This window comes from Zophobas morio, unplaced genomic scaffold, assembly GCF_036711695.1.
Source record: "Zophobas morio isolate AGI-343-1 ecotype UQ-CSIRO unplaced genomic scaffold, CSIRO_AGI_Zmor_V1 ptg000203l, whole genome shotgun sequence".
NCBI lineage: Eukaryota > Metazoa > Arthropoda > Insecta > Coleoptera > Tenebrionidae > Zophobas > Zophobas morio.
In genome coordinates, this window is record NW_026972307.1 from 4347 (window position 1) to 29657 (window position 25311).

Genomic DNA, 25311 nt, shown 5'->3' on the forward strand with positions numbered 1-25311 from the left:
TCGGGCGGGGAAGTAGAATTCCCTAAAACTACGAATTTGAAGTCTCCTCTGCTTCCCAAGTAACCTTAAGTTTTTCTTGAATAATATAAACAAAGTATTTCTTAGTGAAACGTCTATAAAAGTTTGCAAATAAAAAAATTGTTAAACCTGCTTATTTGACATGGATGTGGACCATTTCCTAGCACATTTTGATTAGGCAGGTTTTCATCCTTGTTACTACTTTCGAAGGTATTATGTAACAAAAAATGACTTTCTCCACGGCAATAGAATATTTATTGGATTATATTACTTCCTAAGACACGAAAAGTTGCCAGCATTGACATCAAACTCCGCACTATTTGCTAGAAATATGAAGATAAATGACAACACTTGTACAGAACCCTTAAAGGGTATCGTTTATAGTGTTAAAATGCAGCTGGCGCATTAGTTAGGCCGAAGGGCACCACCTGGTATTTAAATCAGAACGACAACAAAAAGCGGTTTTCCTTTGTTTCCTTTATTTCTAAGCGAATGATAGCTACCGAGTAAGCTTTGTGAAAATTCTTTCCACTGACAATACGCCAAAGAACCCGTTCCTTACTATAAGAGAGTTATTAGATTACCATAAAGGTTTACCTTTTCTTTTGCTGAACTCTTCTCTCGGTCGTTTTTTACGAAAAAATAAGGATTTAGTATTAAAAAGGACGTATCAATGACTGTAGCACGCCAACTTCCTAAATAAAGTTTTACACTATGACTGTTAACCTTAAAAATATCATTTACAACACAAACTCTATGTTAACGTTCTTCATTAGATAAGGGTGACTAATATTTTATACGGTGGGGATATACAAGCTAACGAGAGAATCCAATTTATGTAATAAAGTTTTTACCAATTTCGAGTAGTAGTTATAAAGTTTTTATTTTTTGTGTAGTTATTGTTTCTAACAATATATACTTCTTTTTTAACTCTGCTAATGCTGTTTTCCAGTTCAAAAGAGAATGCTTCTCCCCATTGTGCTCATATTAACATACTCTGCTGGGTAGCACTTAGTGCTTTTAACTTAAAAAATAAAAGAGCAAGAGCGAAAGGTTAAAGTATTATGACGAGACGAGAAATAGTTGGCCATAAATTTTAATAAATTTTAAAGTAAGGTTCTTTATATTCTTAAACACTTCCGCATTTCGATTATCGAGTGGAAGGGAAGTATTTCCCTTTATCCAGCCGGCCAGCCTAAATAATAAAAGCCGTTTGGAAGTGTCAGTTAAAAAAATTAAAAAAAAATGTTTGTCAAAAAAAAGGGCTGTTTGTGGTGGTGGGCCATCGTTTTAGCAATTGCTTTAATTATAGGCTTGTGGCTTGCAGGTGTTAGCTAAACGTTTTTTAGGTTTATATCTTTTTAGTTAGGCTTTTATTTTGACGAATGACCTTATTTTAAATTATTTGCTATTTCTCACTTAGTTTGACTATATACTATCTTTAAAGAACTTAATTAAGTCTTTAGTAACTTTATGTCGTCTTTTGCTCTTTCTCAGTTAAAAAAGTTTGGGTGGAAAGAGTAATATAATATATATTTATGTTGGTTCACGTAATTTATATTCTTATAACAAATAATTATTTATTAAAGAATTTTTTCCCCCTATTATTATAACAGTTGAGATTATAAATATAGTAAAATTTTGTTTAGCAAGTTAAAAAAACTAAAACACCTTACTAATTGTAGACTTTCCCAATATATCCGTTTGACTTGTTTTTTATAGGGGTGAAGGACTAGGCAAACGTAAACAGGGAATAAAGAAATATATTAAAGTTGCTCAAAAACAAGATCTATTGGGGGTTAATTTTTTCTTCGGATTCTTATTTGAATTTTTAAGAATATTATATAAGTTCCTTAAGAACTTTATGTTTTGCATTAAAATAGTTTTATATTTTTAATATCATTGTCTACATCTAAACTTTCAATTGTAAAAAGTCAGATGGAATAAAATACTTTGTTGAGCTTGTTAGTTTACGCTGTTTGTTTTTTTAATTTCTAGTTAACTTTAAAAAGTTAGGAACTACGTGTTAAGGGTAAATACCTTTTAAATTTAATTTATTCATCTTAACACATTTATTTAATTAGAAATTTTATTTCTTTTTATTTTTAACTTTTCTTGAAATAAGTCTTTTAAATTTCGTTTTCTTAAAAATATTTATTAATTCTAAGATTGGTTCTAGTGACGACCATTGCTTTGCCTGGTGGGATCACTGCTATAATGAAACCGCCAGTAAACTTGTTGTTACTAATAACCATAAAGGAAATGTTTGTTTTAAATAATTTATTTATTTATAGTTTAATTTTTTTTCTAAATTAAAAACTTAAAATATTTTGTGAAGTTTCATGTTTTATTTAGGAATTCTAAAAAACTTAGAGTTATTTATACGATTTATTTAACTGAAAAATAATTCTTATATTATTAATATATATATTTTTTGGTTATTACACTTTCTTATAATAAAAGCTTATTATAAGTGTTTACTTTAAATATTACATTATTATATTAAAGCTAATAGAGTAAACACTTGGTATGCTTAGTCATTTATTAACTTCTCCTAAAAATTTTTAATTAAGATAGAAATTATTAAAGAGAATTATAAAGCAGAAGATAGGAAACAAAGTATTGACTCTGACTATTTTTGCAAGAATTTCGTGAGCGTTTCAAGTATGCTTAATTCTTTTTTTCAAAAAAGGCAGCAATAGATTTTTATGATAACTTTTTTTTAAATAACTCAGGATGCATTTTATGTAAATTTTATTATTAAATATTTAAAATTTGCATTCAATAACTTTTAAGTATACTCGTTACTTAATGCACAAGAAATTACAGGCTATATGTAGAAGGAAGTATAATTATATTTATATATATCAGCTTCTAGTTTATTTAATAAAAGTTAATTTAGGCTAAGTTTTTATAATCTCTTATGAAGAACATACCTTCCTTTATATGTTTATTGTTATAAAATTTTAAGCTTTTATTATAATTTTAAAAGCGCTATTATGTTTTCATAACTTACCTCTGACATCTATATCTTTGTTTCTTATTTGTAGACTTTTTTAGCAAACTGTAAAAAAAATAATTTAAATTAATATACTTCAAAGTTAAGTTCATGCTTAGTAGTGGTTTAGAACCTTTTATATGAGCCAAAGTCCTTTTACCTTCCTATAGTTTTGCTGTGTGTTACCCGCTTATAGTGTTTGTATATATATATATATATATTTATAGGTAAAGTGTTTATTTTATAACTGCACGACTCTTCGTCTGACCAATTTTTCGAAACTTTTATTTTACTGAAGATTTCCCAATACCCAATTTGTGTTTTTTTTTTTAGCTTGTTCAGTAATGTGTCTTTTGTTGCACGGTGTACATAAAATTTTAAATTACTTTGTTTTCTAATTAAAAAATTTTTATGTTAGCTTCGAATACTGTTTGGCCAATTATAGCAAAAATAATGTTATTTTTACTAATAATTTAAGCATTAATGTAGATGGGTAAGTCAGTAATCAAAATCATTAGTTGATAACGCGTTATGGTCAACATTTTATTAACCTAATCTATTTTAATGTTAAAAGTTGTTTTAGCGTTGCAATAAAAGTTAATCTACTAATTTTTTGAATATTAATTAGTGAGACATCTGTTACTTATTGTTCCGAATTTAAGTTATAAAACCATTTAGTAAACACAATTTAGTGCGTTTATTTTAAATCCATACTTATAATAAAAAGAGGTAAACGAAAGAACTGATTACTCTTCCAAGTTCACCGATGCAGAAATATTTGAAGCCTGTGGAAGAAGAACTGGTTTATATATAGATATATATATTTAGCGCCTTCAAGTCTTCCGTAAAAACTTATGAAATTTTTGTGTTAAAAAGGCGCCATTTTCTTATACCTTCACTAATTTTTTCTTAACGTTGGCGTTACCAGCCTTTAAGGGTGCGCGCGGTATCCACAGAAATGCTAAGCGAACAGCATCACCTTCAAAAATTCCTGTGAAATCTCTTAAAAAAAAGAAAAGTACTAAAAAGAAAACCACACGTAAAAGGAGCAAATAGCGTACTTCTACAAATTATAGAATATTTTCTTAAAGTTTCATCTTTACCGCCTTATAAATTTATTGATATAAATAGACACCAGCGAATAAATACAATTCTACAGTTTAGAAGATTCTTCTGAACCGACTTCTAATTTTATTAATATAGACACCAGTTATATTACAACGCTTGTAATACTTAAATATAATAAATTTAAAAAAAACCCAAAACTGCATAGCATATACACATACTATTTATTATAAATTTAGACGTCTTTCTGCACTGACCGCTGACCGCCCCGTATTCGGCCAGTGCGGCGGGCAGCGATAAGTCCGACTTTTCGGCCTGGTGGGGCGTCCCGACGAACTGTCGAGGGATGTCCGATGTGTTGGTGGTTACCACCCCCGTGTGGATGCTCGACGGGATTCATGGCAACGCCTCGTACACGCGGCCAGCAGTTTCTCTTAGCTTTGTACTTGTAGTAGGCATTTCCGGCCTTTAGTAAGGGCTTGTCCAGGCGCCCGCCTCCTGCTACGATGCCGACTATAGCGCGGTTACCGGAGGGAATGATTTTCTTTGCGCCAGACGGTAAGGAAATCTTCGTCTTCTTTGTGTCTTTGTTATGAGCTACAACAGTGCAAAAGTTCCCGGAAGTTCTAGCTAAAGATCCGCGGTCACCCTTCTTTTCCTCTACATTACAAACTATGGTGCCTTCTGGCATTTCTCCAACGGGAAGAACGTTGCCAACGCTTAAGTTAGCCTTCTTTCCGCAGTATATAAACTGTCCAGTATAAATTCCTAGAGCCAGAAAATAAAGTAGACAAAAAATAAAATTAAAAATTAACAAACCTTCCGCGGCTATAAATAATTCCGTTCTTAATTTGTATCGATAAGGATCACGAAATACGACCTTAGCTAGTGGGGCGCCTCTACCAGGATCATGCAGAATCTCTTTCACAAGACCTTCATAAATATAAAATTAAGAGCTCAGTTAAAAGCTACAGCGAGTAAGGCTTAAATAATACCTTTAATGTAGCCGTGCCTTTCCGAATAATCCAAAGTACGAATTTTGGCTGGTCCTTTGCGATGTTTAGTATGAGACTTGAAAATACCGCCGGCGCCTTTGCGCTGAGCACGAATAACGCGTCCCATTAATAATTCTTATAAATATAACATAGTAAAGTCAGACAAAATAATATAAAAAAAACAGCACTGTGGAAAAATAACCATATAAAAAGATAAAGATAATAATATAATGAACACAACAAAAGTTGGTAAAGAAAAGTATATTAATAATAATGGCAGGTACAGAAACTCAAACCTAATAGGCTACCAGACCAAAAATCGACAAGACAGTAAGAAAACAAATAGGCCGATAACCCGTTCACATTTTAACTTTTATATTTCACTGAGCACGTTGGAGGTTAATGAAATGCCTTTTCCTTTACCGAGACTTCTGTTGCCTACGTAAACTCGGCGCTCTACTCCCTCGAATTTCCGTTCTATGAGTTTTATTATTACCACTTACATTTGTGTTTACTAATATATTTAATTTTTCATAGTAAATATTATTTTTGGTATTTATAAGGATCATAACACTTTTAAAATAAAAAAACTTATCGGAGCTTTTCACTATGTTTATACGTTTTATTTTTGTTGACAGTTTAAAATATGGCTGGAGTGTGCACAGGACTTGGCTTTGGTACTTCGATGTCTTCTGGAGTTGGTGACCTTTATACTAGGGCTAAAAAGTTGCAGCAGCAATTAGACTTTTTAACTCTCCAAGAAGAGTATATTAAAGATGAACAAAAACATTTAAAACGGGAGTTTCTTCGTGCACAAGAAGAAGTTTTTTTTAAATTTTTTATCATTTATGTAATTTTACTCCTTTTTTTAGGTGAAAAGAATCCAATCCGTACCTTTAGTTATTGGACAGTTTTTAGAAGCGGTTGATCAAAATTCAGGTATCGTGGGGTAAGTTTTTAAACTTTTATTTTTAATTTAATCTCTTTTACTTACTGTTTTTTTAAATAAAGATCAACAACAGGTTCCAATTATTATGTCAAAATTTTGTCTACTCTGGATAGAGAATTGTTGAAACCTAATTCCTCCGTTGCCTTACATAAACATTCCAATGCTTTAGTGGACATTCTTCCTCCTGAAGCGGATTCATTAATTACAATGATGAAGTTTTTTTTATAATTTTTTATTCATACTTAAGTAATTTAAAAATAATACTACCAAAGTTACTTTAGGATTTTTATATGATTATTTGAAAAAAATATATTTTTTACATAAATTTTTATTACTTTTGTTTTTCTATAATAAGTTTATGTAAAATAAAGTCTTTTATATTATTTTAATATTTTGATAATTTTCTTGTGTATTATTTATTATCACTGTTATAATTAAAGATCTGATGAGCGGCCTAATGTAACATATTCGGATATCGGCGGGTTGGACTCTCAAAAACAAGAAATTAGAGAGGCTGTGGAATTGCCTTTGACTCATCACGATTTATATAAACAAATTGGTTTTGCCTTTTTTTTTAAAAGATATTTTTTATACTGGATTTTGCTTTAAGTTAATATTTTTTCTTAATATTATTGTAAAACAATTTTTATTTGTTACTATTATATGTAAATTGGTATTAATAATATGCTTATTATTGAAAAACTCATACTTAGATTTTAGTTTTTTATTTACGCCCTGGTTTTTTATATACTATTTTGATTATTTTTTTAGGCATAGTTCTTTATTTTAAATAACTTTTATAATGTTTGTTTTTGTTTCTATTAAACTTATATAACTTTTGCAATATTTTTAATTGAATGATTTTGTTATTTAACTTAGATAAAATTTTTTAAGGTGTCAACGCTTTTTAATATTTTTTTTTATTCATGTCGAATTTTTAATACTATAACTTCGTGCGGTAATTTCAAATAGTTAATATTTAAAAAAGATTTTAAGTTTATTCTATAATTTTCAATTATATATTTTTTTATGTTATCCGTTAAAAATATTATTTTTTAGTATTGTAATATTTTTTATATATTTATATAATTATTACTGAAACGTTCTATTACGTTCTAAAATTTTTTATATTATAATATATTTAGTTTTATTATTTGATTATTTTGTTTTAAAATATCGTTGGTGCTTTAAAATTTTTATTTGATTAAAAATTTTTTATATATATGAAAGTCGTAATATTGTAATTATTATTATAGTTTTTATTAAAATAATAAAAAGTCTAAGTTTTTCCTTATATTTAAATTATTTTTTATAAATATACGTTATTATAAATAACTTTGTTAATTTTTATTTTAGTTTTTTTATATTTTATTTAATCTTTTATCTGCCTCCTACTTTCCTCCGTGTGGTCGTTTTTATTATGATTATATTCTAAACGTAAACTCTTGCCAGTTTTATTTTAGTAAGTCTATAATCGTAATCTAATTTTAAATAAAACATTTACCAACAATTAATTCTTTATTAATTTTAACATTCCTCTATTAGCGCGTTAATCTTTTTTTGTCTATTAGAACTTGAGTGCGTGTTAATTTATTATTTTTTAATCCTAATATTTTTTAACTGGTTTCCCTTTTTTTTTTTTACTCTTTTCTATTATATTTAAAGGCTATATATATTTTATTTGATTAAACTTAAGATACCATTTTAAGCGTTACTACTGCTTTTGTTTATAATTCTTTTAAGGCATTGATCCACCACGCGGCGTGCTTATGTACGGGCCCCCGGGGACTGGTAAGACGATGCTTGCGAAAGCCGTCGCCCATCACACAACGGCTTCGTTCATTCGGGTTGTTGGTAGCTATTGTTAAATTTATTGTTATCAATATTTGTTTAGTTTATAATTTTAAAATAATTATTTCATATACTACTTATTATATTCTTATATGAAATTTCGAATTCCTTTTGATTCATTAAAACTTTTATAAATTGATATAATTAAAGGCTCTGAATTTGTGCAAAAATACTTGGGTGAGGGGCCCCGTATGGTTCGTGATGTTTTTCGCTTGGCCAAGGAGAATGCGCCTTCTATAGTTTTCATCGATGAAATAGATGCCATCGCTACTAAGCGCTTTGACGCTCAGGTTTATTATTATTATCATTATTATAATTAGTATTGTTGTTGTTATTGTTATTACTAACTGATTATAGACGGGTGCGGACCGAGAAGTTCAGCGAATTTTACTAGAACTTTTAAATCAGCTAGATGGCTTCGAACAGATTCACTCTGTTAAGGTTTAGAGAGTTTATGTTATCTACATAATTATTAAATTTATTATTTAAAGGTCATCATGGCGACCAACCGAGCAGATACTCTTGATCCAGCCTTGCTTCGTCCTGGCCGGCTCGACAGAAAAATCGAGTTTCCTCTTCCTGACCGGCGGCAAAAGCGACTCATTTTTCAAACAATCTGCAGCAAAATGAATCTTAGTGAAGAAGTGGATCTTGAAGACTGTTCGTCCTTCGCATTTATCACAATTATATATGCGTTTCTAGTATTACCTAAAAAATTGGGGTTTCTTTATTTTTACTGCACGAAAAAAATAAACTTCCCACCAGTTTTCTTACTACTCTTATCGCCCTCCTCTTTTAGTTTTCTGTCCTCTATATATAGATCACTAACACAGCAGTTACAATTATCTCGCTCTATTAATTATCGGAGAAATCATTTGTAGAAAAATTATACAAATTCTTTATAACTTGTTCCTTATAAATAAAGTATAGGATACCCCTCCTTGATTATTAAAATACCATTTTTTACTATTGCTTTTTGTATTTATAGATTTGCCTATCTAACATAATTGTTCCACTTCTACATGTTATACTACAAAATTATTTATTGAAGTTTATTTTATATGTACAATTATTACTTTATTTGTGGTCGAAGTATTGTTTTTAACCATTATTAATTTAATTATAAAATTTATTAATAGCTTTTCAGTTTTTAGTATTAGGTTTATAGTAGTTTTTATAAAATACTAATTAAGACATACGATAATCTAATATTAAATATCTTTTTAATTATTGAACAAAATTCTTTTTACTATTATCTAGTTATTTTAATTTAAGATCTTACTCTTTCACTATTAAATTTTTTATTTTTTATTTTTTATTTTTTATTTTTTGCTTTAAAATTTTGTGGTTTACTATGTGTTTAAAAAAAGTATTATTTATGAATTACATAATTTTAAAAATGGATTTGCGGAATCATAAAGGTTAGCAAATTTTTTGGGTTTTACTGCTCATTAAATTAATTGTATTCATAAAAAACAATTAACATTTGCGCGTGGAGAAAAGTTGACTGTTTTTTAATCTAATTTTAGTATTAGAAAGTATATTTAACTTTTATAATTATTTTCTTCTAGCTTTTTACGTAGACATTGTTCGTTTTGAGAATTTCTAGCTTTGACCTTTTTTTCCCCAGAATCATATTGTTATTTGTAAATAACGAGGTTTTTATTATAAGCTAGAAAGGTGAAAATTGGTTTTTTTCAATCAACTTACACCCCCTTTCAAATGTGATTTCTTGTTATGGCACCTAAAATATTTTTATTGTCGTTAACGCTTAAACATTGTTAAGTTTTTTAAGCTTCAGTCTTTAAAGTTTTAAATCTTTTACTTTAATGACCTAAAAATTATTACTTTGTAGCTTTCATTCTATATATTACTTTTACTTCATAATATAAAGTTTAATGGGTGTAATATTTTTTATTTATAGTTGTTGCAAGACCTGATAAAATAAGCGCCGCTGAAATTGCGATGATTTGTCAGGAGGCCGGAATGCAGGCAGTTAGGAAAAACCGATACGTCATACTTCCAAAAGATTTTGAAAAAGGTTACAGAACCATTGTGACAAGAAATGATAAGGAATTTGAATTTTATCGTTGAATTGGCCATTTGCAAACGCAATAATAAATTTCTTTAACTTCAAACATTTATATCATTATTTTTTAAATATATATAATATTATTCTGTTAATTTTAAATATTTTATTAAAAAATTTGTTTTTAGTTGTTAAGTTAAAATTAGTGGAAAATTATACATAGTAGTTTTTGTTATTTTAACTTTTTGGGTGTAAGTTAACAAGTAAAGAATGGGGGGCATACATAACTAAGAGTTAGTGCTGACGTTAGACATCGTAGTCACCATAACAATTTAATGAGACGGGCTATTGCTTCAACCTCTCACTAGTCAACCAAGTAATCGAGGCCGAAACAATTCTTAGACGTGTTTGAGGAGGGCATGACTAAGGCTATAGTATACTGGGCTAATCTATGTCCACTGAAATTTTTAATATAAAATTTTTAATTGTTTTTTTTTTTGCTTTTGCTTCTTTCTTGGTAAGTTTACTATTTAAATGTGAAGATAAAGCGCACTCGTTCTTGTATATAGCGCAACGAATCGTTAAGAAAATGCAGCTTCCGCTCCCTAACTTAGCAGAGGGTAACCGGAGGAACAGACAAGCAAGAATCATGCCTGAAGCATGCCAGTTAATAATGAATGCGCGCAAACATTCCAAATTGGATTTATAGCATATTTAACTGGTACCGGCATATATATAGCTACCTAGATATAGCAGTTCACTGTAGTAGTAATAATAATTATGATAATATGGTAACTTTAGTTAACCCTACTGAAGTATTTATATGATTTTATTGAAGTATATTGTCCAATAATATGCAATAATATAATTGTTATAGTAGTAAGAGCAGTAATAATAATAAATATAATTATTGAAAATAAAAAAAATACTAAAAAGATAAACAATATAAATATTATTAGCTAGTCTTAAAAAGATTTATTAGACTTTTATAAAGTAATATGTATAATGATATTTATAGCTATAAGCTGTGTTATTCATCTGTTTAATTTATTATTATTATTATTATTTTATTATCTATCATTATCATTATTATTATTACTATTATTATAATAACAATTGCGTTTATTAAGTAACTTTTTATTATTACTGTTCTTAAAATTATAATTATAATTATTACCAATAATTATTACTATTATTAATATTATTATTCCTCAACGAAAGACTCTTCCAACCAACAAGAAAAGTGTTTGGAACTATTTCGAGCCCACAAAGGTCGGTCGAGAAGACATTTTGGAGATACGCTATTTTAGTGAAAACAACTCGTGAAGATGTACATATTTAGCTTTTTTCCCTTTTACAACTGAAGGATGCAAGTATATTTTTTTGGAGTGACCAGAATTAAATTTTTTTTAAGTTTTTTAAAAAACATATTAATAATTCTAGCTCCCTCAGCGGGTAGTCTTAAAGCTCAACTGTAGCGCCTATAACTAGGGCGTTATATAAGAAAGAGTAAAACTGCTTTATTAAATTGCTTTACTCCCGCAACCCGAGAGCAGCTTAGGGCGAGTGGAGTTAATTTATACACTTAAATAAACTAACTAAAAGCGGTCCCCCGGAAAATATTATCTTATTGCGTGCTTAAAGCTTTACTACATCCTTTGATTGGTCACTTGACTCATAATTTAAAAAGTGTTTTAACCAACCTAAACAAGAGAAAACATTGCTGGTGACAATAAACTGAACGATATAAATGGTTAAGCAGTATCCAGTATACATTTGAAAACTTTTTATAGTAATTACTAGTTTTTTAAAGTTTTGTAGTTTTTTATAAAATAAAAGCAAAAGTTTTAAAAAAAATTATTAATAAGAAAAAGTTTAATATTTCCAGTTATATAATGAAAGAAAAAAGTTATAATTGTTATTAAAAAAAGTAAAAAAATTTTATAAAGTTATTATTAGTTTTACAATAATAAATAGCAGAAGCTTCACATTTACTATAACCAAAAAGGTATATAAAATTTATAAAAGTTAAAATAATTAAGTTTCTATTTATGTAAAATAAAAAATTATGAAAAAATATTATAATGATATACAAAACTTATAAACTTATATCATAAAAAAGTTAAATGTTATTAAACATTTATTAATAAAAGCTTAGTAAAGTTTATATATATAAAAATAATTTAATGATATTTATAAAGTAAAACTGTATATTTATAATTTAAATATAATTAGAGAAAAATAAACAAATAAATGGTGTTTTAGTAATAATAAGTTTATGAAAATTTATATAGTAAACTGATTATTTCTTATTATTTAGATAATATTGTATATTTAGAATATATCGTAGTAAAAGAAATAAATATGAGTTATAGAGTTTTATTTTAATAATACAGAAATGTTATAACTTAATAAATTTATATAGTAAAACTGATTATTATTTTTTTAAATTTAAAATTTTGTACAATTAGAGAATATTATATATAAATAATAATACAAAATATATATATTAGTAATAAAAAGTTTTATTATAGTAATAAAATAATTCTGAAGTTATTTGTAATTATAAAGAAATAAAATTTATAAAGCAAAATTATATACTACTTAGAAAATAATATAATGAAAGAAAAATAAATTATAATACTAAGTATAAATTAGTTATAAAAGTTTTATATTAAAAAAGTTAAAGTTAATTATAATATAAAAAGTATATATAAAAAACTTATAAAGTAGAGTTGAAAATTATTTATTATTATAAAATAGCATATTGTAATATAAAAAAATATAATAATAAAATAAAAATTATAAGGTTTTATTATATAAATGTTTAAAATTAAAAAAATAAATAACGTTTTTGGTTATAAAAATATAAAAAAAAGAAATAATATTTATAAAGTAAAACGAATAATAATTTTTATCTAAAAATGAAATATAATATATTAAATAATTGAGAAAAATATATAAATATAATACAAAGTATAAAGTAGTTATAAAAGTTTTATAGTAAGAATATTAAAATGTTTAAATGTTATTATTATAAAAAATAAATACAATTTTAGTAAATAAAAGGCCAATAAAATCAAAAGTAAATTAACCAATAGAACATTTAATAAATTAAAAAAAAAAAATTATCGATTCATTGCAGTAAAAAGGCTTTTTTTTTATTATAATTTATATAGCAAAATTTGATATTATTTATTAATTAAATTTTAAAAAAAATACTGTACATTAGAAATATAAATAAAAAGTTTTCTTATAAAAATATGAAAAAGGTAAAAGTTATAAAAAAATAATATAAAAAAGTTATTATATATTAATAATTATGAAGTAAAGAAGTTAAAAGAAAACTTTGTTAAAAGTAAAATAATAAAGGTGTACAAATATAAATTATTAATATTTATTAAATAAAGTTAGTTTTTAAATATTTGTGTAAAAAAAAAGTTAATAATTGTTAACACTCATTTAAAAAAATCAAAGTTATTAAAAATTTATAATACAATATTATTTATTTATTAAATATATATTTAAAAAAATGAAGGCTCTAAGTTATAAAAAAAAAATTAAAAAAAAAGTTAAAAGTTATAAAAAATTTATATAATAATTTTTTTTATTTATAAATTTGTTTTAAAAAAATAAGCAACATGTAAAATTAAAAAAATATAAATATGATAAAAGCTATTTATCCAATAACTTTTTTTCCTCTCTCTAAAAAATATATTAAAAAGTTGAAAGCTCAAAAAAATCGAAAATTAATCTGCTATTTATATTGTGTTACCCTCCCACGTGGTATCAGTTAAACCTTAGTGATCAATAAAAGATATAAAACAAAGGCTTTATTTCAGGCGGGACAGCGGCCCATACGCTCACTCTCAGGGCCAAACCAAAAAGGCTTTTCCTGACCCTCAAGAGGGCTTTTATATATATACAAAATAATCATTTAATTTCGGATACCCACGTGACTTTATCTGGTTTATGCAGGTTATAACAATACTAATACTCACTCCAAATGCACACCTATTAAAAAATTATAGACTTAATTAAAATTGTAGTATATAAAAAGTTGAAGTTATTAAAATTTATAATATTTTTATTTATTAAAACATTATAAACATAAATAAAATAAAAATATATTAAAATGTAAAAAGTTATTAAAAATTATATTATAGACGAGTGTGAGTTCATAAATGTCATAAAATAATTTATTTTTCTATTTGATAAATAATACAAGTTTTTATTTTAATAATATAATTTTTTTTTAATAATTTATATAATATTTTTATTATTTATATTTATAAACATAATTAAAAAAAATATTTATATAAAAAAGTTAAAAGTTTTTATAAATTTATATAATACTTTTATTTTTAAAAAAGTTATAAACATAAATAAAATAAAAATATATAAAAAGTTAAAAGTCACGGATATTTTTATCTATAAAAAAATTATAAACATATGTAATAATATAAAAAATGTAAATAGTTAGTTATTATAAATTTATATATTTTTAAAAGAACTGAGAAATATTAAAAAAAAGTTATAAAAGTATTAATTTTTTAATAAAAAAAAAAAAATAAAAGATAAAAAATATTTTTTTCAATAAAAAGAAAAACTTTTTAAAAAATTTAAATAAACAATCCATACCAAAAGTTAAAGTTATTATAAATATAATTTTTTATTTGATAAAAAACATTATAAAGATGATAAAAATTTATTAATATTTTATATAAAAAATAATAAAATATAAATAAATAATTTATATTAAAAGTTAAAGTTATTTAAAAATATATAAAATATTAGAAAAGTGAAAATCCCATTAAAGTTATAAAAAAGTTAAAAGTGTAAAGATTATATTATTTAGTTTATAATATTGAAAAAAAGGAAGAAAGTACTAGTCAAAGTAAAAAATTTTTAAATTACTACAAAAGTAAAAACTTTATAATAATAAGATAAATTTTAATAAAAAGTTATTATTACCTTTAAATTTCCATAAAAAAATATTATAATAATAATATATAATAAAAGTTTTAACTTTAGTAAAAAATGTATTAAAAGATTTTATAATAATAATATAAAAAATTTAAACATTAAAAGTTACATAAAATTAAAAAAAAACTTTATAATAATATAATAATAATAATAATAATAATAAATTATAAATTTATAATAATAGTAATATAAATTAGATGTCTAAAAAATTTTCTAATATAAAACTATTAAAAAATGTAAACTAATATAAATTAAGTTTTAACTTTAAAAAATTTATGAAAAGCGTTAATATTAATTATAATAATAATAAAAAAGTTACCATATTGAAAATCGCAAAAACGATTATATAAAAGAAATTATTTATAAAAAAATAATTAGAACTGGAAAAGATTATAATTATATAAAAGTAAAACGATAATATTATTATTAAATATAAAACAAAGATTTAACCTTTTTAAAAAATATTTTAGAAAACTCTATGATTTATAATAATAATCTAAAATTAATTAAAAATATAAAAAATTAACTTATATAAAAATTACTAGAAGATAAAAACTTAATAATAATAGTTAAATATAATTAACAGTTTTTCTCATAAAAAACTAATAAAAATTTAAATTTTATGATTTAGTAAAAAGTAAAAACTTTAATAATAATATTAATATATAAATAGTTTATAATTATTTAAAATAATAATAATGAATACATATAAAAAGTTTGTAATAAAAGTTTTCATATAAAGGTTACAAACTTTATAATAATAATATAAATATGAAAATAATTATTTTAACTTTAATAAAAAATATATCAAAGTTTTATTATGATTGATAAAAATAATAAATTTATAATAAGTTTTTAAAAAAAAAGTTTTAATATTAAAAAAAAAAACATAAAAGTTAAAAACTTGATAATAAATAAAATTATTAATATACTAATTATTTAACATTAATAAAAAATATATTAACAGTTTTATAATACTTTATAATAAATATAATAAAAAGTTTTTCAAAAAAGTTTCATTAAGTTAAAAAACTTCATAATAATAATATTAATACAAAATAATAATTTTTAACTTTAATATAATATATAATAGTAATAATATATATATATATATATAAGTTTTTATAAAAAGTTTTAATAACAAAAAATATATAAAAGTTACAAACTACATAATAAAATTTTTTACTTTTATAAATAAAAATTTTAACAATTTTAAAATATAAATTTTTTGAGAAGTTTTTATATTAAAAAATATTTAGATAATAAAACTTTATAATAATAATTATACATAATAAAATGTTTAATAAAAAAGTTACAAAAAGTATAATTAATATAAGTGAAAACTTTATATTAACCTTGTTATTAATATAAACAAACATGTAAACTTTAATAAAAAATGTATTAAAGACTAATAATTAATAATATTAAAAATTTTATAAAAAAAATTAGTTTAAGTTTTTTAAAAATTATATAACAGTAAAAAAACTTTATAATAATAATTGTTAAAAAAAGGTTTAATAAAAAAGTTTTTTAATAGAAAATTATTTAAAGTTAAAAACGTTATAACTAAGAGCCAAAATATTTTAAAAATTTACCTAAGAGTACCGGAGTCCTTTTAATTTTGATATGTAACGGTTTTCTTCATCAAAAAGCTTTAAAAAAGAAACCAAGTTTTATATTTATTAAAATTTACCGTAAACTTTGTTATTGTGTCATTATTTACAGCGACATACTTGTACTATTAATAGCGATGTTTTGTACAGAAAGTGCAATATTTAAAATACTAATATCGTTTGCTTATAAATTATTTTAGCCTAGCTTTCAAATATATATATTATCGCTAAGTTCAAGGGTTTACTAAAATAAAGTTCAAAAATTTGTTAAAAAGTGTTAATTTTTGTAAGTGAGTGCAAGTGCAAATAGTTAAGTTTTTTGCTTATTATGTTGTACGTGTTACTTGTTTTTAAAGTCTAGCAGATCCAGTAGTTTTATAAGTTGCTGCTGCTTTAAATACGTTGTATTATAAACTCATGAAGGAACGTTACATTCTTATTATAGTTTAAGATCCATAACTTAGTATACAAAAAAATACGTTAAAGACAGTTACAGTTAAAGAGACGGATCGTTAAAAGTAACCGAGTTAACGAAGACACACCGATCGTCAAAATGCGGTATAAACTAAGGTGCGACACCTAACAACGTAAACGGCAAACCACTTGCTTGCCATAAAAAAAATCCTCAGAGTATCAATAATTTCAGTACTTAATTTACTTTCTACATTGTTTCTTGGAATTTAAAATTAAGCGGCCCCTCGTGTAAAACGTTATCAGATCTGTGTACTTAAAAACAAGGTAACTGCTAAGTATGTTCCTTCCGGTTTTCCTAGAGAAAAAGGGAAATCAGCAACACCACACCCATTTAATATTAGTAAATGTTTGGTAACTCCTTTAACAATATAACCGTTAGTTATTTCCAACTGCAAAAAACACCTTTTTTATAATTTCTGGCTTCCTCTGCAAAACGAACACCCTAAGAACCTTCAGCAACTTTACAACTGTAAACTCTAATTTTATCTCAATTATAATAACTACTTTTATAAAGCTTCTGTTTTACAGTACTTTTTTAACTTGAAAAAACACAAAAAAAGATTTAAAAAAAGCTTCACGCTATTGCGTATTAAATAAGCCTAAGGTGGTTATGTTTCGCCAAAAAAAAGGTGATAGAGTTGAAAAGAGTAATACTATTAAAGAGCCAGTATAGCTGCTGTATTACTTTAGAGCTTTCCCAATTTTTTATAATGCAGTACCCCAACACAGTATATAATCCAAAAAGAAAGCAAATTCTTCCTTTTTTTTTTAAGGTGTTTGTAGTTTGTAAAGACATTTATTAAACTAAAATAAGATGAATAGAGGGGGGGAATTTTGAATGTTTATTAAACTGAAACGGGGTTATGGTGCAGCATCCTTAATACAAAATTTTTAACTAACTTTACCTTAGATCGAAAGGCTAATATAGGTGGCTGGTTTTTTATAAAAACAAAAATTACACTTAGAAGACAGTATCTCAAAGTAACTTTAAAATAAAGGTGGGGTCCACTAACTGCACTGGATCTGCTAAAACTTTCAAAACGATATACACTGTAAGTTTTTCTCACTAACTTTCAAGTATATATTTATAAACGTGTATTTTTCCCATTACATAGCCAAGAAAGTTTCTTTTTCAATATAGGCCAGCCACCCTTAACTTACCTACCAGTAAAGCAGTAGAACCTATAGGCGTTACTAATTGCTTGGTTGTGCTACTATAATCCTCATCTCGTAATGAAAATCGATCCTCTTAAAAGGTTACGGTGATGCGAAATACAGATAAAGGACGGTTAACAAAGGTTCAATATAAGAACTTGAAAAAGAAGGCCGTGAACACAAAGAAGAACAGAGAATAAACGAATAAATCCTAAAATGCCGGAAAAGACACAATAATTAGAGTAACCAAGATGAAAGGGGGTCACAAGGCCTTTAACGTATTTGTTCCATGTATTAGCTATTATAATGGGATCAAGGAAACTTAATAAAAGCTTGCCTTAAGAATGATAGAAATTACTTTTGGCTATAAATCTCTTCTACAGCAGTACTTCGCAAAATTTAATAATTAGAACCCAATACGCCTGTAGCCGCTGTAAGGCCAAAATAAAAGGGCGCGCACCTTTAACACAAATACCTTATTATTGATGCCTGCAGTAAACAAAACTAAAAGACCCAGGCAAACATACATTTTAAACTAATAATATAGCTGTACGCCGCCAGTTAAGTAAGTAAGTAAACATGAGCTCCATCTTAACAACAAGCTGCATAATCCTAAGCTCTCAATAGTGGGGTGCAGGTGTTCCCAACGCTAAAAGCAACTCATGGGCACCAAATTTTTTCGTAGGTTTGCTAGTTTTTACCTCGTCAGCTCTTATTGCCCTTGGAATTATAGTTTTCCTTTCGATTGACTTTTGTGCACTATTTTTATTACTAAAGAAGTAGTTCTCTTTGTAAACAGAAAAGCAATTTGGTGAGGCAACTGGTTTCATGGTGTTAATTATCTTCATTCTTCTTTTTCTGGCCATTGCCTTGGCAGCAAGGCCCACTTTTGGAAAGTTTCAAAGCGCTTGGAGACTTAGGGTATTAAGAATTTTTCTATTATAATTTCTACTTTATATTTTTTTAAGGCATATTAATGTATACTAACCTTTTAGACATATTTTTAAAGTGTAATAGCACGTATTGGTTTTGGGTACTTTTATAAAACTGCTGTTACATTGTTCTTCCTCAATCATACTTGTTTAGAGCAAGTCTTATTTTTTTATAATTTTATGGTAGAGCGCGAAAAAAACAACCGAATGTCTTAACAAAGTGAGTACCACCAAACCATTAACTAGACGGAAACTTTTAAGGATTGATTAGACTATTATGATCAGTCCATACCTTCATCTTCCTCCTTTTAACCTAAGTATTATAGTTTTTAGTTTTTCAGTAAATAATATCTCAATTTTTATTTACAAAATACTGCAACTTTTTTGTATAATAATTTTTTTAGACTTTCTATTATTATTGGCGCTCAACTAACATTTAAATAAGAAACTGAGTTTTCATAGTAAGTAGCTATTATGTAGGTAGATAAATATCCTTTGTCAGGGCGTTAAACATGTTCCGTTTAGGGTTAGGTTTAAAGATTTGGTCATATGCCTATTTAGGGCCACTTGTTTTAATGGGATTTCATTCCTAGCCGAAGAGTATAATTTTTTGATCAAACAAAATTTATCACTCACGCCTGTTCAAAAAACTACACAGGGTATATTTATGATTAATATGTTGAGTACAACTTTTAATAAGCCGTCATTCTAGTGCATATTCTTAAAAGGTAATGTTTGCTTAGATTAACTAAGTCTATGCTAAGAATTTTTTCACTGTTTTTTTTGACTTAATGACTAAGTTAGGAGGTAAAACTATTTCTATAGCAAATAGCAGCAGATAAGCTTAAAAAGTCAAGAGAAAGGCTCAACTTTAAGTCGTTATGTAACGTTACTTAATAGAATTTTTATTTTAAGAAGAGTTTAAAAAATTATTAAGCATAAAGACAAAGTACAACACAAGATTTATTTAGTACATATTTTAATTTTCGTATATAAGAATTTATCCTTTCTGTTTCCTACTTTTCATTTCATATTCATGAAAGTCGGTCTTTACATTTAAACTAAAAAAAAACATCGCCCGATAAAAAAAGTAATTCAAAAGTTAAATGAAAATCTCAAGCACCAAAATTTTAAGTCGTTTGCGTCAAAAAAGGGGTGCTTGAGAGCATCTCCGCAAAGCGGCCGCTCGCAGGGGTTAAGCACCAGCAACCGGTCCAGCAGATCGACTGCTTGCGCATCGTGTCTTGAGATTAAAATCTTTTCAAAAAATACAAGCGCACAGAATTAAGAAAGCAACACACGCGGCAAAAGCTTCCTTGAGGCGCCTCTTATACTTGACTTTAGGGCAGAGGCGGTCGAACCCGGGAAGCTGCTGGACGCCGGGCCATACACTTTCCCGCGGAGTACCGCAAAGCCGGCTGATTAACTCCAGTTGAGACGACTCCTCGCGCCCGTGAAATAAAGGCCGCTTCGACAGCATCTCCCCGAGGATGCACCTGCCACGCGGCTACAAAAGAAAAAAACAGAGCAGAGGCAGAGAGAAGGGTCTACCCGCAGCTCCAAACGTCGATTCCAGGCCCGTAGACGTCGCTGGAAAGCAGTAATTCTGGCGGGCGGTACCAAAGTGTGATTACTGGTGTGATCAACACATTGTTCATATATAATTTAAATCATAATAATGTAATCTTTAACCCTTATTGGTGTAGCTTCTGTTTTCGTTCCACGATCTCGCAAGTCCGAAGTCGGCAACTTTTAGTATCCCGTTATTTCCAAGCAATATGTTGGATCCTTGCGAGATGCTTTTGTATCACGGATGCCTTACTTTTTTTCACGACTACAAACCTTTTATATCTCTGTGCAAAATATTGTGATCGTGACAGTATTTAACTCCTGATAATAATTGACGGGTGTAAGATCGCACCAAGTTTATATCAAACTCTATTTCTCCGCTCTCCTGTAAAAGATAGTAAGAGTTAAGTAAAAATTTCAGAGTAACTACAATTCGTAAACTACGAGGATGCCGGATAAATCGTGCTCAAGATATTCGAAAACAAGATAAAATTCCAAATTGCCGTATTTATTCCAGTTTTCCGTTATACTCTCAGTAGTATCTACGAAGAGCAGTAGTTTGCTAGGCGTTAAAGACAGCGTATAACAAAAACTTTATAAGTAAAAAAAGCTTTTTTTTAATTACCCCATTACATCCACTAACTTACAGTAACGCGAAATTCACGTTTTTAATATTAGTATAAAAGAAATTTAAATATTATAGAAAAAATATATAATAGTTTTCTTCTAAAACAACACGGCATGCTTAAAAACCTGCACTGCAGATGACATCTTTCAAACATACAATGTTTGGATGTTTCAAGTTTCGCAAAATTTTAACTTCCCGGATTGCAGTAATAGGAAACTATTTTCCAATATAAGAAAGTAATCGAAAAATATATGGATTATAAAATTCCTACCCCCTGCTGGCTAGATTCCAATCGAATTTTCTTCAAAGCCACAATCTGTGCGGATTTTTTCTCTTTAGCTTTGTAAACGTGTCTATATGTATAATTAAAAATATAATAAATCTTTCTAGGCTTTTTTTTTATTTTAGATCTTTCTAAAAAGGACAATGAAATAAAAGTTTGGGCCAGCATGGACTTATTAAAGGTTATATATCTTAATAACACTCTAAATTTAAATTATATACTGCCCATCTTGGTAATGCTTAATTTAACAACGTACGCACCCGTACATTCCCTCTCCAATTTTCGCGATAATATCATACATACTTATAGTATTTGTTCCCCAGCGATCTTTTGGCCTTTTTAAAGTATTAAATCGTAGAATTTGTTTTCTTTGAAGACCAACGCTGGTAAATCTACCATTAACGAAGGTAGATAATACTACTATTATAAGGTATATGCAAAAGTCTTTTAATTTTAGGTACTTCAAATTTAGACGATAATTAGACTTTAACGGCAACGGAAGGTTTTCAGTTTGACTTTCCAAAAGATCCGGTGATGGTGGAATTGGAGAGTTCTTGACGCTATTAACCTTCAAAGTTAAAGCAAGCGGGGATGACGATGGCGGTACTTTAAAAAAAATTTCTGCACTGTACAGATCAACATGCTCAGGCGGCGGAGGAGGCGGGTCAGGTGAAGCGGGTTCAGGTGGGGGAGGAGACGGAGTTTTAGGCGGCTCTCCCGGAGGTGGCGGCGGACAGAATGGCGGATCGGGTAGAAAAGGAGGTAAGGGAGGCTGAGGCGGCTGAGGTGGCGTCACTAAGTTCGCCAGCTGCTGCTCTGTTGACTGAGGAACGCTCGAAGGGGCGACTGTTAGTGTCGGCTGGATTGTTTTTAATGCTGGTAATCGAATGGGAAAGAGGGGGGGTAGACGAGGTGGTTGGAATAAAGGAGGAAGCTGCTGAAAAGCACGCTGCCCCAAAGCGGTGGGCGCAGGAATTACTGGTTTTGAGGAAGTTGGCCGAGTAAGAATATTGGATTGAGTCTGCAGGAAATTTAAGTACGACTGTCTTTGCGCGTCAACAAGTGAAATCCCTGGAGAAGGTAAAGAAGGAAAAGCTACGATAGGAGGGGGTACGGGAAGCGAAGTTGCTCTCGAGGTTATATTCGTAATTTGAGAAATGCCTCCTCCTAATTTTATACCAGAAAAACTATTAAAGTTTATTTCTTTTGAGCCGCTTTGGTTATAAATTGGTGTAAACTTAGTGTTTAAGGTATTAACGGTTGAAGTAAGTAGAGGGGGAGGTCGAACAAGTTGTATAGAGGGAAGTATAGTTGAGTTTTGGGTTTCTGTAGTGGCTTCAAAAGATACAAAAGTATTTCGAAAATTTGTATTGTTGTGCATTACTCAATATTATACTAATAAAAATAATATATAAATGTTGATAGAAAATAAAATAACTCTTCAAAATTTATAGAGTAAAACTTACTTTACAGGTAAAAGATAATAATATGCGCAAGTCAGGCCAGTTCCGTCGCATCAAAGACCTAAAAAACTTAATTAAACAATAATTTAGTAACAAAATATTATAAGGAGCACAATAAGCCATTAACTATAAGACTATAGTAAACGGCGTTTTTTTTAATTACCTTCAAAAATTTTCAAGTCGTTTTCCTATTTTTTTATATATCAATCACTTACTATTAAATAAAAAAAAATATACAACTACAACATATAAAAACACCACCGCACTTTTCCTAACTTCTGCTTAATTGCCTTCGTTGCTGCGTGAACGCCTTGAGGGCTCTCAGGCCTTGGTAGGCTAGCAGCTGTGTTCCTCTCCTTTTATTGGCGTGGTTGGCTCCTCACGGGCCCGTTTGCGCCGTCGGAAAATATTAAAGGGCGACATGGACGGCTCTGAAAAAGCTCTCTGTCTTGCGCTGAAAAACCTCGAGAACAGTTTTTACGGCAAATATTTATACAAGCTGACCTCTAAAACTAATGATATAAAGGTAAATGGAGCTTTTACATTATAAATAAATTATGAGCAAATTTGGTCAGAAACTGTTTTTATGAAGCCTTTGTTCATGATAATATATTACAGAGGGACATTCGATCTTTTATGTTAATTAATCGCTCTTTTTCCTTTTTTATTATTTTCATGGACTGACCAATTATTTGAATATAAAGTTCAAAATACTCGTAAATTAACGGTTTCACAATATTCATAAGTAAATTTAGTTTTAATATTAATTGTTTTTATTTCTTCTATATCTTTATAACATAAGAGTGTATACTTCTAGAGTAAAAAGATTTTGATTATAAAATTTTAAGTCTACATAAAAATGAGGGACGCATAACTGTGCTTACTAAAAACTTTAAGATACTACATAAAACTTCTGATTGGAAAAACTTAAGCCGTATAAAAACTTTAAGATACTACATAAAACTTCTGATTGGAAAAACTTAAGCCGTATAAAAACTTTAAGATACTACATAAAACTTCTGATTGGGAAAACCTTAAGCCGTATCATCTAAATCCTTTTCACCTCTACTAGCCCAGTAAAATTGTATTTTTTTTTTTCGGACTATTTAGTCTCTAGCACGACGAAAATAGCTTTTTAAGCTTATGTTGAATTAGTAAAATATTACAAATACAAATCTTTCCAATTTTAAAAACTTGTATACCAACTTGAAGAAATTCTTTGGGATATTTGTCAATCACTCAGTTGCTTAATCGGCGCACACCGAATTTCTCGTGGTTTACTACTATGAGAATCGAAACTATAGACGCTGTTCAGAAACTCTTAATACAAACTAATTATTTATAAAAAAGGATAATATAGTAAAGGCAGAAACTGTTTTTACACCATTTGAGACAAGTTAGCCATAGCCTATTAGGATAAAAAATTTTAACCTAAATATTTTCTGCATAATCAGTATAGCAAATACTATATGCACTGTTATTTCTGCCTTTCAAATTAAAGGCTAACAATTTTAAAACTGCAAGCTGTCTCAATATTTCAGCCTTCCCTACCGAACTGCCCTATTTTATATGTAATCTTCAGCTAACATCCAAAATAACTTAAAAACCTGACAGCAATAAATACTGTCAATCTGAACTAGGTCGTAAAAAAGATAAATTTTTGAAAAATTTACTTGGTAAGGCTGTATACTCGTTATTAAATTCTAACTTCTGAATGATTTAAGAGATATATTTAATATATGGTTTGCAAAAAACTAACTTTTCACTTCACCACCGGTTCACCATACCCCGACAAGTAAAACAGCACAAGCCATTTCCCTTCACAGTTCTGCAAGATTGATTCTGGATGCCTACAGGTTTTTGGGGCTTTAAATTACGGTCTTTCTGTGCTGAGTTTTTTAATAAGTTGCCGACCTGTACAGCCGTACCGGTTAGCTTTTCTACCTTGGTAAAAATTTAACGCTTATAATGGATTATTTATAAGGTAACTAGTCCTAATAGTATTAAGAAACAACATTATTTAATAAGGGTCAGGTTACTTGCTCGTCCTTTCTAACTATTCTAGGGTCCAAATTAGACTACGCATTTTAGCCCCGCTGATACAGAAGCTAACGTCCATAATATAAATCCTCAACCTTTAGAATGCCATCCTAATTATCATAATAATATTCTGGTTTAATATCACAGGTAGGTTCAGGACACTCCTTTTAATAGAATTCATTAATTAAATAGTGCGGTAAAAGACAAAATCTTTCCGGGTTGATACTTCCCTTAGGCTCTGTTTTATCGGTGCAACGTGGTAT

General features: G+C 27.6%; 4 protein-coding genes across 6 annotated transcripts; 2 read left to right on the forward strand and 2 right to left on the reverse strand.

Annotated features, from left to right (window-relative positions):
* Positions 1-1464: 1464 nt before the first annotated feature.
* On the forward strand, positions 1465-4777 carry LOC135145942 (G patch domain-containing protein 4-like). Of its 2 annotated transcripts, XR_010283624.1 has the most exons (9): positions 1465-1538; positions 1741-1816; positions 2187-2282; positions 2596-2682; positions 3744-3818; positions 3945-4073; positions 4148-4242; positions 4321-4639; positions 4688-4777. XR_010283624.1 is itself a non-coding variant. In XM_064078064.1 (8 exons), the coding sequence occupies exons 1-6, from the start codon at positions 1492-1494 to the stop codon at positions 4070-4072; spliced, it is 513 nt and encodes a 170-aa protein (XP_063934134.1). In that variant the 5' UTR covers positions 1465-1491; the 3' UTR covers position 4073; positions 4148-4242; positions 4321-4409. The 2 variants fall into 2 exon arrangements, 1 of the variants encoding a protein (XP_063934134.1); XM_064078064.1 differs by lacking the exon at positions 4688-4777 and having other exon boundaries at positions 2592-2682; positions 4321-4409.
* On the reverse strand, positions 4289-5395 carry LOC135145941 (large ribosomal subunit protein uL2-like). Its single transcript, XM_064078063.1, has 4 exons — positions 5373-5395; positions 5077-5211; positions 4901-5014; positions 4289-4849 (listed from the first exon to the last, which is right to left on the reverse strand). The coding sequence occupies exons 2-4, from the start codon at positions 5201-5203 to the stop codon at positions 4317-4319; spliced, it is 774 nt and encodes a 257-aa protein (XP_063934133.1). The 5' UTR covers positions 5204-5211; positions 5373-5395; the 3' UTR covers positions 4289-4316.
* Positions 5396-5504: 109 nt separating this feature from the next.
* LOC135145940 (26S proteasome regulatory subunit 6B-like) lies at positions 5505-9970 on the forward strand. 2 transcript variants are annotated; one of them, XM_064078060.1, is made up of 10 exons: positions 5505-5559; positions 5715-5899; positions 5949-6025; positions 6088-6240; positions 6466-6584; positions 7769-7879; positions 8027-8166; positions 8234-8317; positions 8368-8536; positions 9801-9970. In XM_064078060.1, exons 2-10 carry the CDS (start codon positions 5723-5725, stop codon positions 9968-9970), a joined length of 1200 nt encoding a protein of 399 aa, XP_063934130.1. In that variant the 5' UTR covers positions 5505-5559; positions 5715-5722. The 2 variants fall into 2 exon arrangements, with proteins under 2 accessions (XP_063934130.1, XP_063934131.1); XM_064078061.1 differs by having other exon boundaries at positions 5539-5550.
* Positions 9971-20053: 10083 nt separating this feature from the next.
* On the reverse strand, positions 20054-23214 carry LOC135145947 (uncharacterized). Its single transcript, XM_064078074.1, has 13 exons — positions 23172-23214; positions 23012-23077; positions 22007-22940; positions 21806-21937; positions 21534-21615; positions 21388-21478; positions 21079-21176; positions 20908-21019; positions 20758-20853; positions 20617-20698; positions 20367-20561; positions 20189-20308; positions 20054-20126 (listed from the first exon to the last, which is right to left on the reverse strand). Exons 3-13 carry the CDS (start codon positions 22924-22926, stop codon positions 20066-20068), a joined length of 1989 nt encoding a protein of 662 aa, XP_063934144.1. The 5' UTR covers positions 22927-22940; positions 23012-23077; positions 23172-23214; the 3' UTR covers positions 20054-20065.
* Positions 23215-25311: the final 2097 nt, after the last annotated feature.

Bases quoted from the DNA above. Each gene is read 5' to 3' on its own strand.
- LOC135145942 (XM_064078064.1), top strand. From the start codon at position 1,492: ATGTCGTCTTTTGCTCTTTCTCAGTTAAAAAAGTTTGGGTGGAAAGA. The intron at 2,683-3,743 runs GTATGCTTAATT...TATAATAAAAAG, and splicing joins GAATTTCGTGAGCGTTTCAA to AGGTAAACGAAAGAACTGAT. The intron at 3,819-3,944 runs GTTTATATATAG...TGGCGTTACCAG, and splicing joins AGCCTGTGGAAGAAGAACTG to CCTTTAAGGGTGCGCGCGGT.
- LOC135145941 (XM_064078063.1), bottom strand. From the start codon at position 5,203: ATGGGACGCGTTATTCGTGCTCAGCGCAAAGGCGCCGGCGGTATTTTC. The intron at 5,015-5,076 runs GTATTATTTAAG...ATATTTATGAAG, and splicing joins AAGGCACGGCTACATTAAAG to GTCTTGTGAAAGAGATTCTG. The intron at 4,850-4,900 runs GTTTGTTAATTT...TTCTGGCTCTAG, and splicing joins ATTATTTATAGCCGCGGAAG to GAATTTATACTGGACAGTTT.
- LOC135145940 (XM_064078060.1), top strand. From the start codon at position 5,723: ATGGCTGGAGTGTGCACAGGACTTGGCTTTGGTACTTCGATGTCTTCT. The intron at 7,880-8,026 runs GTAGCTATTGTT...ATATAATTAAAG, and splicing joins TTCGTTCATTCGGGTTGTTG to GCTCTGAATTTGTGCAAAAA. The intron at 8,537-9,800 runs GTTCGTCCTTCG...TTTTATTTATAG, and splicing joins AGAAGTGGATCTTGAAGACT to TTGTTGCAAGACCTGATAAA.
- LOC135145947 (XM_064078074.1), bottom strand. From the start codon at position 22,926: ATGCACAACAATACAAATTTTCGAAATACTTTTGTATCTTTTGAAGCC. The intron at 20,854-20,907 runs GTTTGTAGTCGT...GCATCTCGCAAG, and splicing joins TTTGCACAGAGATATAAAAG to GATCCAACATATTGCTTGGA. The intron at 20,309-20,366 runs GTGTGTTGCTTT...TTTAATCTCAAG, and splicing joins CTCAAGGAAGCTTTTGCCGC to ACACGATGCGCAAGCAGTCG.